This window comes from Impatiens glandulifera, chromosome 4 (assembly GCF_907164915.1).
Source record: "Impatiens glandulifera chromosome 4, dImpGla2.1, whole genome shotgun sequence".
NCBI classification, from domain to species: Eukaryota; Viridiplantae; Streptophyta; class Magnoliopsida; order Ericales; family Balsaminaceae; genus Impatiens; species Impatiens glandulifera.
Genome location: NC_061865.1, coordinates 56,650,822 through 56,665,247, shown reverse-complemented (window position 1 = coordinate 56,665,247; position 14,426 = coordinate 56,650,822). Strand labels below are relative to the sequence as shown.

Here is a 14,426-nt window from a genome sequence, read left to right as displayed (position 1 = left end):
TGAAATTTATGAACTCACTCATTTCCCGACCAAAAATATTATTACATGGTTACATAAGGTATTTAGTAAATAGATAAAATACAACAATAAATGAGTTATTTGGGCTTGAATGCAGCGGCCCAAATCTCAGTCTCTTTGAAAGAAAGATAAATCAGCGGTTTCTTAGCCATCATCTTCTGAATTCGAAAATTGAGTACAGAACTTCTTTGTTTTAGCCATTGGCGTTTTCTTATCAAGATGTTCGTCTCTGGTTTATCAGCTCTTATTCCTTCAACTACAATTATCCAACGTCCTCAGGTTTATCTCTCTCTTTTAACACTCACCTACTTTACATACATCTATGTAAGTTGTGAAGTTTTCCTTATAAGAATCGATACAATTCCTGATGTTTTATTTACTTTTTTGTTTGTTCGTGTCGCGTTTAGTGTTTTCCACCTCTAGATTGTCGTTTTAATAGTTTAGACAGTAAAAATGTTGAATTGAAAATGAGAATACTTGGAGGAAACGATGAGAATGGCAGCTGATTTGTGATTGTTTGTTTATTCTCATGTTTTGTAATATGCTGTTGCTGTTTAGGATGTTTACATTTTTGTACACATGACTTTTAATAGTTGTTCTTTCTCGACCAGGAGCTAACATGTATGAACTCATTTCTTGCTTATTTTGTTTGTTCGTGTTGCGTTTAGTGTTTTCCAGCTCTAGATTGTTGTTTTAATAGTTTAGACAGTAAAAATGTTGAGTTGAAAACGAGAATACTTGGAGGAAACGATGAGAATGGCAACTGATTTGTGGTTGTTTATTCTCATGTTTTGCAATATGCTGTTGCTGTTTAGGATGTTTACATTCGGTACAAGTGACTTTTACGAGTTGTTCTTGCTCGACCAGGAGTTAACATGAACTCATTTATTGCTTAGCTTTGTTTAAATTGGATGGGCCAAGTGTTAGTTCTTGATTAATAAATGAAGTTCATATGTAGATGAAGTTGTGAATTGAAATGGCATGTTGTTATTTAGGTCATTCTTGTGTTCAATTCATATTTTCATGTGAATGTTCTTATCACTGGTTAAATGGATTGCTCTTCATAGACTTGTAAAGAAGCCAACTGATTGTTTTCTATGTAAAGGGAGAACAACTGACTGTCCTTAGCTTGGAAAACTTTTGATCTTTCTTCTTTTCATTTCTTGTGCCCCTTTGATCATCAGAAAACAAGGTTATGTAGGAAGCGAAGTGATCGAACAATTCTTTCCTACTATAGCTTGCATAGCCCGCCTTATAAACTCGTAAGTGATATTCTCCAACTTTTGTAATGACAATTGGTTCGTTTATTGAATATGGTTTCTCCACCTCATAATTGCTAGGGATAACATGCTTTTGTATTGTCTATATATAACGTATATTTGGAAACAGTCAGAAATGAAAGTACTTTAATACGAAGTTGAGCAGTAATTAGTTTAGATGATATTGCATAAGATTCACATATATCAAAACAAATGGGGCCATTACATTATTAAATTTATGCTTTATTCATTCCTCTTCCGAATTAGTAGGCATTATTTACACTTTGCAGCTTGTATCTGTAGGATGCATTGGAACCGCATATGAGCCAGAGGACTCTTGAGAAGCACTGGGGAGAGCATCATCGTAGTTATGTGGAAGGTCTTAACAAACAATTGGGGAAGAATGATATATTGTACGGCTATACTTTGGATGAACTTGTTAAAGTGACATACAATAACGGGAACCCTATGCCTGAATTTAATAATGCTGCACAGGTATGAAAATAACCTTTATCCCATCATACAAAGGATATTTGATTCATTTAACCCAAATAATCCATATTTTTCCTCAAACAAGGTTTTTCTTTTCTTCCCAAAAATCGATTTATAACAAGCTCCTATTCTTCTGTATTGGATGCATTGCTTCTACTTGTTTGAAAAAAAACCAATTATTGTTTCCTAATCCTTTTGTGATGGATAAATCGAAGTTAGCTTATTCTTCTAACATTGCAAAAAAAAGGACTGTCAATAAAACACTTGCGATTCAGGATCCCTGTTCAGAGAAATTGAAATCCAGCCTTCTCTTTTCATTAATGAAATGTATATTGTCAACTCTCAATCATGAATTCGAGTTATCTACTCTTTTTTTGCTTATATACCCATTACACTGCTGCGACAGGTATGGAATCATGACTTCTTTTGGGAGTCAATGCAACCCGGGGGTGGTAAGATGCCCATCATGGGTCTTCTCCAGCAGATTGACAAGGATTTTGGTTCCTATGGTAATTTCAAGGAGAAATTCACTCAAGCTGCATTATCGTTGTTTGGATCTGGCTGGGTTTGGCTCGTTTGTAAGTCCTCAGATTCTAATATTCTCCTTGACATACAAATCATCAAAAGTAATGACATTGTTTTCTAAATATTGTGTATTGGACAAACCATTGAACAATGGTTAATCCAATATTTTGAGCCTATTGGAAAATTGTATTTGTCACAATTTTAGTCAAAATCACTATTCCATTTGAAAATTTTCAAAGTTAAAATTGTTTATTTGTTTGGTATAAGATTTTTCTTTGATCATAATCATATTTTTTTTTCTTCACAATGGTCTAGATTTTATTTTTGATCATCGTGATTTTGGGCAAACATAACAAATCTATATTTTTCTAGATCATAAGAATTCAATCCTCCATTCCTCTCTTGTTTATATTACAGTGAAGAGAAAGGAGAAGCGACTTGACGTGGTTAAAACGCAAAATGCAGTTAATCCTCTTATTTGGGATGATATTGTAAGCGACTTCCATCGAATAATTCCGTTCTCTAACAATTGTATTGCTAATAATCCTTTTTTATTTTTGCAGCCAATTTTATGTTTGGATATGTGGGAGGTAAAATTCATTTTCTACTCAGTTTCTTCCATTAATTTACCTTTTTCCCTTCAAAATCTGTAAAATGAATTTGATGAATATGTTTTTATTTCCTGCAGCATGCATATTATCTGGATTTCAAGGTAAGCCGAACCGTGCATATATATACTCTTTGGATCAGAATCAATAAAAAAAACCAACATGTTTGATATTGTTGTGTCTGACAGAACGACAAAGCGAAATACGTAGATTCATTCTTGAATCATCTTGTCTCTTGGAATGCGGCTATGGGTCGAATGGCTCGCGCTCAAGCATTTGTCAATTTGGGCGAACCTAAGATCCCGGTTGCATGATTTGTCTTGAGAAAATGGAATTGTCATTAGTTGTTGTAGCGAAAACTAGAGAAAGCTAATTGTTGTATTTTAGCACAAAAAGAAGATATTAGATGTAGCAAAGTTTTGTATAGTAGTAGTAATATTATGCCATTTTTGAGGATGGGATTATTGTAGTCTAGTTTATTAAGTATTAACAATTTCAACAAATTTGATTACATGTATAGTGTTTTACAATCCATTTTTAAATTTAATCCCACCAAAACTAGTAAAAATATTTATTTAGTTTAGTCTTGTTAGGTATATTTGAATAATTAAGATTTATTTAAATAATCTTGGTTGGTGGAAATTTGATTTTTTTTTTTTTTTTGTTTTGTAAAATTCTTTATAAAGGGTATTAATGTATATATTTTAATTAATAAATTGATTAATTAAAGAGGAAATAAATGATTTTTAATTATATTTGGAAAAAAATAAAAAGAATGAGAAGATGTTTGGTCTAGGTTTGGTAATATTTTTTTAATATATATAAAAAATGAATAATAAAAATAAAAATAAAAATAATATTTAATATTTTTTTTATCTGAATTAATTTTGTTGATGGATAATATGATCCCAATTCCCAACTACCATGATGAAGGTATTATATAAAATAAAGACCCTATCAATTATATATTATTCAAAATAAAAGAGAAACCAGGGAATGGGTTGATTTTGTGATTGATATTGGATGAAAGAGACTTTGCCAAAAAAGAAAAGAAAAGAAAAGAAAAAGGCATTTACCGTTAGTTAGTTAACGGCGATTGTCCGTTGATAATGGACGGACACGATATTTTCTTTGCCGCTTATTTTCGTCGTCGTCATCTTCATATATATATTCAACTCTCTCCTGTGAAAAATCTTCTTTCTAGACGGTGCTTTCTTCTACACAAAGATATATATATATTTATATTTATATATATAGAGAGAGAATATCAAACTAAACTAGTGAGAGAGACTTGAATTGCGGTATATAGATCGATCGAGTTCGTTCGAGACCAGCAGCATTCTCTTGTTTGCGGTAATCGATCGATCGATCCGACTTATTTCTCACAAGTAAGTAAGTAAGTATGCCTAATTGTATTCTTTCCTAGTCTCAATTTCTACAAATTTAGAGGTTTATTGGGGTTAGAGCTTAGAAAAAGAAAAAAAAAATTGAGATAAGATTGTAGATAAATGTAATTTTTTTTTTTAAAGAAATTATGAGATAATATCACATTTTTTCGGATAAAAATAGATAAAAATGAGTCTTACACATAGCCCACTCATGAGATGAAACTAAGAGTGACGAACTACAATGAAATTGAAATCGTTTTTATTAATTATATATATTTCTTCTTCATGTTTTTTTTTTTATATTGGATCATGTTGTTGTCAATGGTCTAGGTCAGGAAGATGGTGACACAACAAGGCTTTATAGTGGATTTGAATAAACCATTGGTGTTCCAGGTCTAATATCATCAACCTTCCTTACTCCTCTCGCTTATAGTATTTTGTTAGTTTTTTTTATATGAATTAATAGTTACAGTACGAAGTACGAAGATGATATCTTTGATCTCTTAGTCAACACTATTTTTTATCCACTATATGGCGAAATGATCTCTTAATCAACACTCTTTCCATTTACAGTTTCCTTTATTTGACACAGGTAGGCCACCTTGGAGAAGCTTATCAAGAATGGGTTCACCAGCCTATAGCCACCAAAGAAGGCCCACGTTTTTTCCAAAATGCTTTTTGGGAGGTAATTAAATAAATCTCTTTTTCTAAATAAGGGCGGGCATCAAACACAAATAAACTAAGTAATTTCTTGCATTATTTTATTTTTTTTGTTTGTTGGTGGAACTGGAAGCAGTTTCTAACCCTTACACATTGGTGGGCGATTCCTCTAATTTGGCTGCCAGTTGTAAGTTGGTCTATCTCCATGTCAATGAGAATGGGTCGTACAATTTCAGAGATCAGTTTGATGGTAATTTTCGGGATATTTATATGGACATTGATGGAGTACACATTGCATCGGTTCTTGTTTCACATTAAAACATCCAGTTACTGGTTAGTATAGTCGCTATGAATTCCAGTTCATTTAATTATTATGTATATGTCTCATTGAATTGATTGAACAAACAGGGGAAATACTGCTCATTATCTTATTCATGGTTGCCATCATAAACACCCTATGGATGGTTTACGCCTCGTGTTTCCTCCCGCTGCAACAGCCATTCTATGTATCCCGGTTTGTTATCTTCCATTTCCTTGTTCCTTGTTTAAGTTTCTTCAAAAACTAACGATACACTTTTGTTTTTTTGTGTGTGAAAAAAATGGTACTCCAGATATATAGCCTGGTGAGATATCTTTCGAGTCCTTCATCTGCTCCTGCTATGTTTGGAGGGGGTTTGTTGGGCTATGTCATGTATGATGTTACTCATTACTATTTACACCATGGACAGCCAACAAGTAAAGTAACTCGAAAGCTTAAGGTAAACCTAATTCTATCATATATATAACATGATAAATAACTCTTCAAATTATTAAAAACTATTCTTTCTTTCTTTCTAATGTGGGGATTTTTGTGTGTACAACAGAAATATCACTTGAACCATCATTTCCGAATACAGAATAAAGGTTTTGGTATCACTTCTTCACTATGGGATAAAGTATTTGGAACCTTTCCTAATAATAACACTACAAAGGCTCCTCCCCACCGCTCATAAAGAATAGAAAAAGCTTGTTGCTTTCTATTATTCTCTTCCAGACAGTGTTTTCCCACTTGATTTTTTGTTTGTAACTATTTATTTATTCGATTGTGCCTACTGTTTTTGTCAACAAGCTTTATAGTAGGATTGATTGATTGAAAAATGTCAACAAGTTTTATAGTAGTAGTAGTAGGTTGTTTGTTAAAACAAAACGAGAGAGAAATTAACACCCTCACCTCACTTCGGTTCACTCGGAGCTGATGAGCGGAGGAGGAACCATGCCTAAAGCCTTAAGTATGAAAGAAAGGATGAATGATTCTTCTTCAAGTTTCTCAAACCTGTAAACAAAATCAACATTGATGAATCAATCATAACAACACCAACAAATAATTTCAAGGATGATAACAATAAGCATAGTTAACTAACCAGATATATACCAAATTATGGTAGAAGGAAGAAGAAATTATTAGAAGAAAACATAATTGGATGATGAGGAAGGGCATTACTGTTACTTAGCAAGACTACCCATATAATACAAACTTTAATTTTCTAAAAAACAACATTTGAAAATGTTACCTTCCAGATTTTGAAAAATGGCCAGCACCAGTTTCGCATTTGAACAAGAGCATATTATCATCCGTCTTCATTTCTCTTAATTTCGCCACAAATTTAGCAGGCTCTGAGTACATAACTCGGGGATCTGTTATATAAATAAAAGAGTTTAATTAAGTTTATTCCCATTTCCTTTACACTATATATATATATATACATCACAAGAGTTTAATTAAGTTTCTAATATCATCTCTCAACTTTTGTGTTTTAACTATATAAATAAATCATCATCCTCTATTATTATTATGAAATTCAAACTTCAACTACAAACGGGCGCAACAAAAAAGAATCACAATTTGTTTACCGTGTAAACCAGCAGTAACAAGTATGGCAGGATAAGATCTTGCTGCAACCTGCATATTAATAACATAATGATAAGATATTTTTTTTTGCTGCAATGTTGTATTCAGTAGAAACGAAAGAACAAATATGAAAATCGATTATAACAAGCTTCTATTTAAAAAAGTACAAGCTAGAGAAAATACCCTAATCATCTTTACTAACTCGGATATGTGCAAAAAATGGTGTATGGAATAACGAATATGTCGGAAATTTACTATTTTTCATTCATTTATCATATTAGACCCCACCTTTGAGAAAGAAGGAAAATAAAATGACACGATAATGGAGATACATGAGCAATGGAACCATGAAAGGAAAAAAAGGATTGGTTGATTTAGAGCTTACATTATCAACTGGAGAATAGGACTTCATATAATGGTAAAACTCTTCTTTACGAGGATCACCCCATTCCTACAAGAAACAGAAGTATTGAATTAATCCACCCACCTTGCTTGCATAGACATTATTAATTGTTAATATATGAGAGTCCCTTTTTGTAACTGAATATTGAAAATTCAACCACTCAAATTAACCTCCCCATGAAGAATAATAAGACAACTCATCATCTGTATGCTATTATTCAGTCACGTCAGACAATATGTTTCAAAACAAGACAAAATTTAAACAAATACCTTCAAATTTTAGTAAAAAGCAATTTGTATTTTGGAATGGCTTCATTTGAAAACACATTTTGACTACATTTCAAACGAGATCATTGAAAACAGAGTGTCTCTTAAGTTTAAGTATCGCTAGATCCATATTGGGACCACTCGATTGGGCTTGATGAGCACTAAAAAGAACACCGGCTTGAAAACTTTATGATGTCATAAACGTACCTGGGTTTGTATCCAAAAATCCAGGTGTGGATCCAAACGAGATCACGTTCGCAAACAAAGTGTATCTTAAGTTAAGTATGGCTAGATACAGATAAGAACCACCTGATCGGGCTTGGTGAACACCGGCATGAAAATTTTACAAAATGTCTAAATTTCATGATGTTATAAACGTACCTGGATTTGTATCCGTAAATCCATTGGTGGTATTTTATTTAAATTAAGAAACAAAAGTATTCCCAAATTGGGCTCGGTGAGGGCTGAAATAAAAACCACAGATCTACAAAAATGTCCATATTTCAGGTAATCGGACATTTGGATCATCAACAGATTCAGGTTTTTTAATGTGACTTGATTTCTGGTGCATCCAGCTAGATACACCATTCATATCAAATGTATCTGGATATGTGTCTAGAAATTCATTGATAGTTTTTTAGCCAGATCTAGAAACAAAAATGTTTCCAAATTGGTTCAATACTGCTGTCAAAATTAATCAGAAATGTAAGAGCAACATTTTGTGCAAGAATAGGAATTGGATCTTGATCAGATGTTATCCACGACATGTAGTTAGTAATGTAGCTTATTAGGCTTGTTATGATAATTTCGTATTCAACTACTGATGAAACTTATAATGTATATTTTTTAAAATGAGAACTGAGTTTGTTCAGCATCTCATTAAAATTTCAGTAAATCTTTTTCAATATTAATACAACTTTCTCCTTTTCGCAAAAGAAGAAAGAGCAATATTTTGTGACTTGAAAGTTTTGGAACATTAAATAATATATTTTTTCCATAAGAAATAGCAGTACACGAAAGGCTGGAAAATAAATTTATTAACAGTACGAGCCACAAAGGTAAGAAACACATAAGAGATCACTTACCTCCCATTCTGATGTTGTAAGAGGAATAGATGGATCAAGCATTGTTGTGAGAACGTCAACAAAAGGAACACCAGCTACAGCAGCCGTAAAGAGATCAGGCCTCATGTTAAGAACGGCACCAATTAGAAGTCCACCAGCACTTCTTCCATCAATGCAAACTTTTTCTTTTGAACCATATTTATTTTCAACCAAATATTCAGCACAAGCAATAAAGTCGGTGAAAGTGTTTTTTTTCTTCAAAAGTTTCCCATTTTCATACCACTCTCTACCCATTTCTCCACCCCCACGGATATGGGCAATAACATAAATGAAACCACGGTCTAACAAAGATAGTCTTGATGCCTTGAAACTCGGGTCAATCGAGATCTGTAAAGAGAACATGAAATATTTAGCAACTGATGAGTAGAAGATAAGTTCACTAAGATTGTTAGAACATTTAGACTAAAAATTATGAAAACTAAGGCCTTGTTTGATCTAAGGTTATTTGAATAACTGGTTAGTTTCAAAATAACCCTCTTGATGTAGGCTATTTGGGTAAAAAGACATTAAAGGTAAAAATATATAATAAATAAATATTTTAAAAAAAATGGAGGGTATTTGATAGTTGATTTGAATGATGTGATGGTAGATTTGACAGTAGATTAGATAGTAGTTTATTTAGAAAGAATCCCAAATAACCCACGCCAATGATCAAACTAGGCTTAAAGGATTAGATAGATTAATGAATATTTAGCTTCATTTAGATTCCCATACATTCATCTAAATGTAGCCTAAAAATATAGGCATGAGATTCTCATCATAATTATCTTTCCTATAAATAAAATATTAAACTTCGGTAGCTTACAAAACAAAACAATTATAGGTATGACGATACTTTAGCCAGAAAGTATTGAACAAACTGAGGCGGCCTTCAATAAATGATTTAAAACGAGATGTTTTGGTACTTATTTTTTTTCCCAGCCAATTTACAAGTGTTGATTCTTTTGTAATGCATAGAAAGGGTGAATATTCAAGACAAATGTGCTTGGGAATTGATGAAGGAAAAAGAGGAAAAGGTTCAATGGCATAAAGTGGTGTGGTCTCCTTAGTGGATGGAAAATTTAGTAAAAGACAATGTCTTTTCACAAAAAAAAGGTGAATATTCACATGGATTTCTAAGGTGTTCTGCAATGTATTATATATTGGGGAGAATTATACTGTGTCGTCTAATCCTAGAGTTAATAAATAATAAGTACAGTCTCGTTTATAAACAAGTTTACCTGTTGGTAATAGACTAAAGATCAGGAACAATTAATTCATCGTGAATAATAAGTTATCTTTTACATTTTTTTGCACTTAATATCCCTTAAGAGAAAAACTCTCGGTTTTAACTCATTCCTATTTGAGGAATACAAATTTTGCACAATTAGGCTTTGTTTGATTAGAGGTTATTTAGATTAAACTAATCTTGTTATCCCATCATCAGTGATCAGTCAAATCATGAACTGAATTACTAAAATATACTTACCTTATTTTTTAAGGCAAGATGACATGGGTTATTAGCTCTAAATCATGACTTACCTCATAGGAACCATAACCATAAAGTAACAATGGATCAGATCCATCACGCTTCACAAGATTCTTGTTGTACACAATCGATAGAGGAATTGAAGTACCATCATGTGCCTTGGCCCATTGCCTTTCTGTTACATAGTTTGAACTGTCAAAACCTCCCAGCACCTGAGTTAATTGCACAAAGAAACTGTTACATGCACTAGTCAAAGCAACTCATAGGTGCCAAGAATGGTACATGTACATGTAACAAATCCTTAAAGCTAGTGAAAAATCTAAGAGCATGCCATAATAAATAGAACATAACACAACACGAGTTTGACCAAGAAAATGATCCCCTAGACTATCAGAAACTGCAAAAAGAATAATAGATTGAGGATCATTATTAAGCATAATATATACTTTTTTGGACCAGGACTGTTTTTTTCTTAGAAGAGGCTAGCATAGCCTCCCACCACCAATACCAAATTAATGAGCCGTGAAATGAGGATAAATCCATTTCCATCCTGCGCAGCTAAAGTAGTCTACATTTAATGGGTATGAGTGCAATCATCTCCAAAAAAACTTCCATGCAAAACCAACTTAAATAATGCATGAAGATAATAAAGGCATGGCTTTTAATATAAAGGTGCAAACAAGATGGGAGCTACTTTACAGATGCGGAAAGCAACATTTCACATAAGACATAGTACTACCTCATGGACAGATATTAAATTAACTTACCGTTTCTATCTTCTTCAGCACGGACACCCCTGAGTTCATATCATAATCGTAAACAGATGATGGAGTTCTCATTGAACTGTAAGAGAATCGCAGAATGCTAGAAGGAAACTGTGATTCTGATGTCCCTAACGAATATACAGCATCCTCAAAGTCAACAGCCCGACCAGCCTGAATCCTTTCAAGTGGTTCTCCAATTGGTGGAAGGTCATATACAGTTATTTTCTGAAGACCATTTTCACGTTCATATAAAACAAGGTGGTTGACAAAAAGTTGTACATCCTGAATCTTCACACTGGATAAAAGTAAAGGTTTTAACTAACATCAACATAAAACAAAAATCTGTCAAATGTTATTTCAGCTGTTTGTTTAAATTCCGAGATGAATGTAAATGTGGTGCAGCATAGCTATAGGAACTAAACACACAAAAATCCCATTCATCGTAAAGAAAAAAAAACATATCATTGCTCCAGGATTCTTTTAATGGATCAATTAAACATAAGTCATGATCTGTTTAGCAAAATTTTCCCACAGGTTGAAAACTTAGTGTTGACAACTAACCTTTATTCCTAAGGTCAAATAGATCACTTAATTATTGTAAAAGGGAAATATATCAGTAATACTAACTTTTTCCACTATTACACGTGTGCTTTTAAGCATTCAAGGAAAGAACCCTAACTTCCTATACAAATTTCAGTTCCCCATCATTGTGTAGGCAGAGGTCATTTAATCCTAGTCCATTGGAGGTGTCAAAGATGCCTACCACTTTGCATATTTTTACAACTCAAATTTTTAAAGAAAAACTAGAGATATGTAATATTTTAACGTTAAAAGTTAACAAAAATGATTCAGCCTAATTGGTTAAATATCCTCTTAACGTGCTTGGTGGCCTAAGGTTGTTTCAAACCTCCACATAATTTTTTTAAGATTTTACCCTAGGGCATACTCTGCATCTACAGTCAGACTCTCCACCAAATTGTATTGTAAAATATGATACCTCTAAGGCAAGGAGTGTTGTTAAAGTAAACTTACATTATTCAAATGACATGTAGAAGAGGCTGTCATTTTCTCACAAAAATAAAGTAAAAAGAGTAAAGAAAAAATATTAGAACCTAGACATAAAATTACCTATCCCTGTGAGGGAGTAGAACTTTGGTGGCTGATACATTGTCCAATGGACAGATTAATAGCTCTGAATTGAAACATTCATCACTTCTCCTCAAAATGAAAAAGTGATCCCCACGATGGCTGACTGACGTGTCAATCCCAACTTGTCGAGTTGTCAAAGGTATAAGCCCTTTATCGGGGCATGTTACATCAACATAGAAAACGAACCTTGTTATTTTACTTTCAGATGAAACAAAAACATATTTCTTGCTGTCTGAAGTCTCAATCTGGACAGAGAACATGTCATCCTTTTCATCATAAAGGCATAAATCATTTGCTTGTGCCGACTCTAGTTTATGTAACCAGACCTATCAAAGTTGGGAGAAAGCACAATGAAACACACTTCAAAACTTTATTTAACTACCTACGGAAAATGAACCATAATATTCTTTTAGCGGCATAAAAAAGTCTGAGAAAGAAGAACAATCTTGAGTTATCTGAAATAGAATACCTTATCTGGCCTGAGGGTAGAATCCATTGTTACATATAGTAATGTTTCATCGCCAGCCCATTCAACATCAGATGTTACACCAACAAGACGCTCCCCAACGGTGTTCCCAGTTTCAGCATCAATAACGTAAACAGTATATATTTCATCTCCTTTAGTATCTTCCGCATAGGCAACTAACTTATTATTTGGACTAACCTAAAATCGTGATTAATCCAAGCTTTATCATACAATACATAGGAATCAATAATACGGAAATGTACAGAGAAATCGTAGAATTCTATACCTTAAAAGCACCAATGCTGTAGTATGCATGTCCCTCAGCCTTCACATTCTCATCAATTATAACATGCTCACGAGGAGCATCTGGTCCCAATGGCATAACATCATGAACAGATAGAGGAGCCTCACTGTCTTGCACACTCCGTCGGCAATACTGAACATATTCTTTTCCTTCCAAATTCCTCACGTAGTAATAATATGAACCTTTTCGTTTAGGAGCTGAGATTTCATCCTCTTTTATACGTCCTCTTATCTCAGAATAGATCTGAGATTGTAGTTCTTTAGTTCCTAAGATATAGAATAACAACAATTTCTAATCCAATTCGAGTTCAACGAATGTAAACAAACAATATCTGCATTCTATTCTATATAAAGTGTTACCAGACATGACGAATTCAGTGTAGAGATTCTCTTCTTGTAGATACGATAAAACTTCTGGATCGGTGCGAGAATCGTCACGGAGCCAGTAGTAGTTATCGACTCTTGTGTCTCCAAACATTTCCATTTCGTGACTGATCTTCTTTGCCCTAGGAGGTTCCTTGGAGATCGACATGGCTGATGTTGACGAAGATGCGGCGGAAACACGGAATCTACGGCGGCAAGTGGCCGGAGCAAAGGCGAGTAGGCTAGGAACGAATGGATTGGAGCAGCGGAGGAGAGAGATTGAAGAAGGTGAAGAAGAACACACTGGTCTGACCGAGTGATGGAGATGCAACAAGATGAGAATTCCTCCGAGTCCCGCGCCAGAACGGCTGCATAGCATCTCGATTTTTGCACTAAGCTTAGCTTTAATTGTTAGTCCGGTTCAAACAAGGAATGGCTAAGGTTATAACTAAATCATTCAAATAGTTCAAATAGTTCAAAAGAAACTAAATAAAACCGGTCTAATCGAATTTACTACGGTTTCTTTTATCGAAATCGTTCACAACGGTTTGATTTGTCGGTTCAGAGTATGGATGGATGGCAATGGAACAATTCAGGAGTGGGGAATGCATTTACCATTCCCGTTCCGTTTTTACTTCGAAATTTTTTTACTACCATCCCGTTCAATTCGGTTTCAGGAACAACGTTTATATCATATTTTATAAAATAAATAATTTTTTTATATAATTAAATTATATAAAAAAGATTTTTTAATATAATAATATATTAAAATTTTATATTATTATAAATAAATAAACTTAAAACTCTTACCAAATATAACGAATAAATAAATATATATTAATAATTTTATATATTTAATTGTGTTTTAGTGTTTAGGGTAAAATTGAGGCGGGGACACAAATATCATCCCGTCCCACCCCATCTGATCAACTAACAGTCAAACATTAAAAAAATCGTCCCAAATAAAACAATACGGTTTCAAATTGTCATTGATCAAGTTCAGAAAAACATAGCATACTAATAAAATGATTCACTATTATCAATAATAGACTAATAACTAACTTAATAGCTGCTCTTACGTGCCTTCATATTTTTGTGTTTTATTAAATAAATATAATAAGTTTTTATTAATCTAAAAAAAGTAACACAATTTAGTTTGATAAATATGATGTTAGCCTGTAATTTTCTAAATATTAAAGTTGATGCTTTTAAATTTTATTTTATTTTAGTGTTCTTTAAAATAGATAGCCTTACACTAAAATTAGTCATAAACTAACTCTTA

The 14,426-nt window shown here is 33.1% G+C and overlaps 3 protein-coding genes across 3 annotated transcripts; 2 read left to right on the top strand and 1 right to left on the bottom strand.

Moving 5' to 3' along the window:
• The first annotated feature begins 149 nt into the window (after positions 1–149).
• Positions 150–3,387, top strand: LOC124934427 (superoxide dismutase [Fe] 3, chloroplastic). The gene is made up of 8 exons (XM_047474958.1): positions 150–297; positions 1,203–1,280; positions 1,581–1,772; positions 2,176–2,347; positions 2,712–2,785; positions 2,858–2,884; positions 2,983–3,006; positions 3,091–3,387. Exons 1-8 carry the CDS (start codon positions 238–240, stop codon positions 3,214–3,216), a joined length of 753 nt encoding a protein of 250 aa, XP_047330914.1. The 5' UTR covers positions 150–237; the 3' UTR covers positions 3,217–3,387.
• A 1,235-nt stretch (positions 3,388–4,622) lies between these two features.
• Positions 4,623–6,054, top strand: LOC124933639 (dihydroceramide fatty acyl 2-hydroxylase FAH1-like). The gene is made up of 6 exons (XM_047474071.1): positions 4,623–4,683; positions 4,883–4,975; positions 5,087–5,283; positions 5,359–5,464; positions 5,562–5,708; positions 5,814–6,054. Exons 1-6 carry the CDS (start codon positions 4,630–4,632, stop codon positions 5,940–5,942), a joined length of 726 nt encoding a protein of 241 aa, XP_047330027.1. The 5' UTR covers positions 4,623–4,629; the 3' UTR covers positions 5,943–6,054.
• LOC124933638 (protease 2) lies at positions 6,045–13,557 on the bottom strand. Its single transcript, XM_047474070.1, has 11 exons — positions 13,142–13,557; positions 12,765–13,048; positions 12,482–12,676; positions 11,992–12,338; positions 10,867–11,158; positions 10,153–10,311; positions 8,593–8,958; positions 7,224–7,289; positions 6,841–6,889; positions 6,501–6,624; positions 6,045–6,262 (listed from the first exon to the last, which is right to left on the bottom strand). The coding sequence occupies exons 1-11, from the start codon at positions 13,521–13,523 to the stop codon at positions 6,172–6,174; spliced, it is 2,355 nt and encodes a 784-aa protein (XP_047330026.1). The 5' UTR covers positions 13,524–13,557; the 3' UTR covers positions 6,045–6,171.
• Between the last annotated feature and the right edge of the window lie 869 nt (positions 13,558–14,426).

Excerpts from the sequence above, each read along its gene's own strand:
- LOC124933639 (XM_047474071.1), top strand. The coding sequence starts at position 4,630 with ATGGTGACACAACAAGGCTTTATAGTGGATTTGAATAAACCATTGGTG. Across the intron at positions 4,684-4,882 it reads ATAAACCATTGGTGTTCCAG|GTAGGCCACCTTGGAGAAGC; the intron begins GTCTAATATCAT and ends TATTTGACACAG. Across the intron at positions 5,284-5,358 it reads ATTAAAACATCCAGTTACTG|GGGAAATACTGCTCATTATC; the intron begins GTTAGTATAGTC and ends TTGAACAAACAG.
- LOC124934427 (XM_047474958.1), top strand. The coding sequence starts at position 238 with ATGTTCGTCTCTGGTTTATCAGCTCTTATTCCTTCAACTACAATTATC. Across the intron at positions 1,773-2,175 it reads AATTTAATAATGCTGCACAG|GTATGGAATCATGACTTCTT; the intron begins GTATGAAAATAA and ends CTGCTGCGACAG. Across the intron at positions 2,786-2,857 it reads CTCTTATTTGGGATGATATT|CCAATTTTATGTTTGGATAT; the intron begins GTAAGCGACTTC and ends TTATTTTTGCAG.
- LOC124933638 (XM_047474070.1), bottom strand. The coding sequence starts at position 13,523 with ATGCTATGCAGCCGTTCTGGCGCGGGACTCGGAGGAATTCTCATCTTG. Across the intron at positions 12,677-12,764 it reads ACAGCATTGGTGCTTTTAAG|GTTAGTCCAAATAATAAGTT; the intron begins GTATAGAATTCT and ends TCACGATTTTAG. Across the intron at positions 8,959-10,152 it reads ATGGTTATGGTTCCTATGAG|ATCTCGATTGACCCGAGTTT; the intron begins GTAAGTCATGAT and ends TTCTCTTTACAG.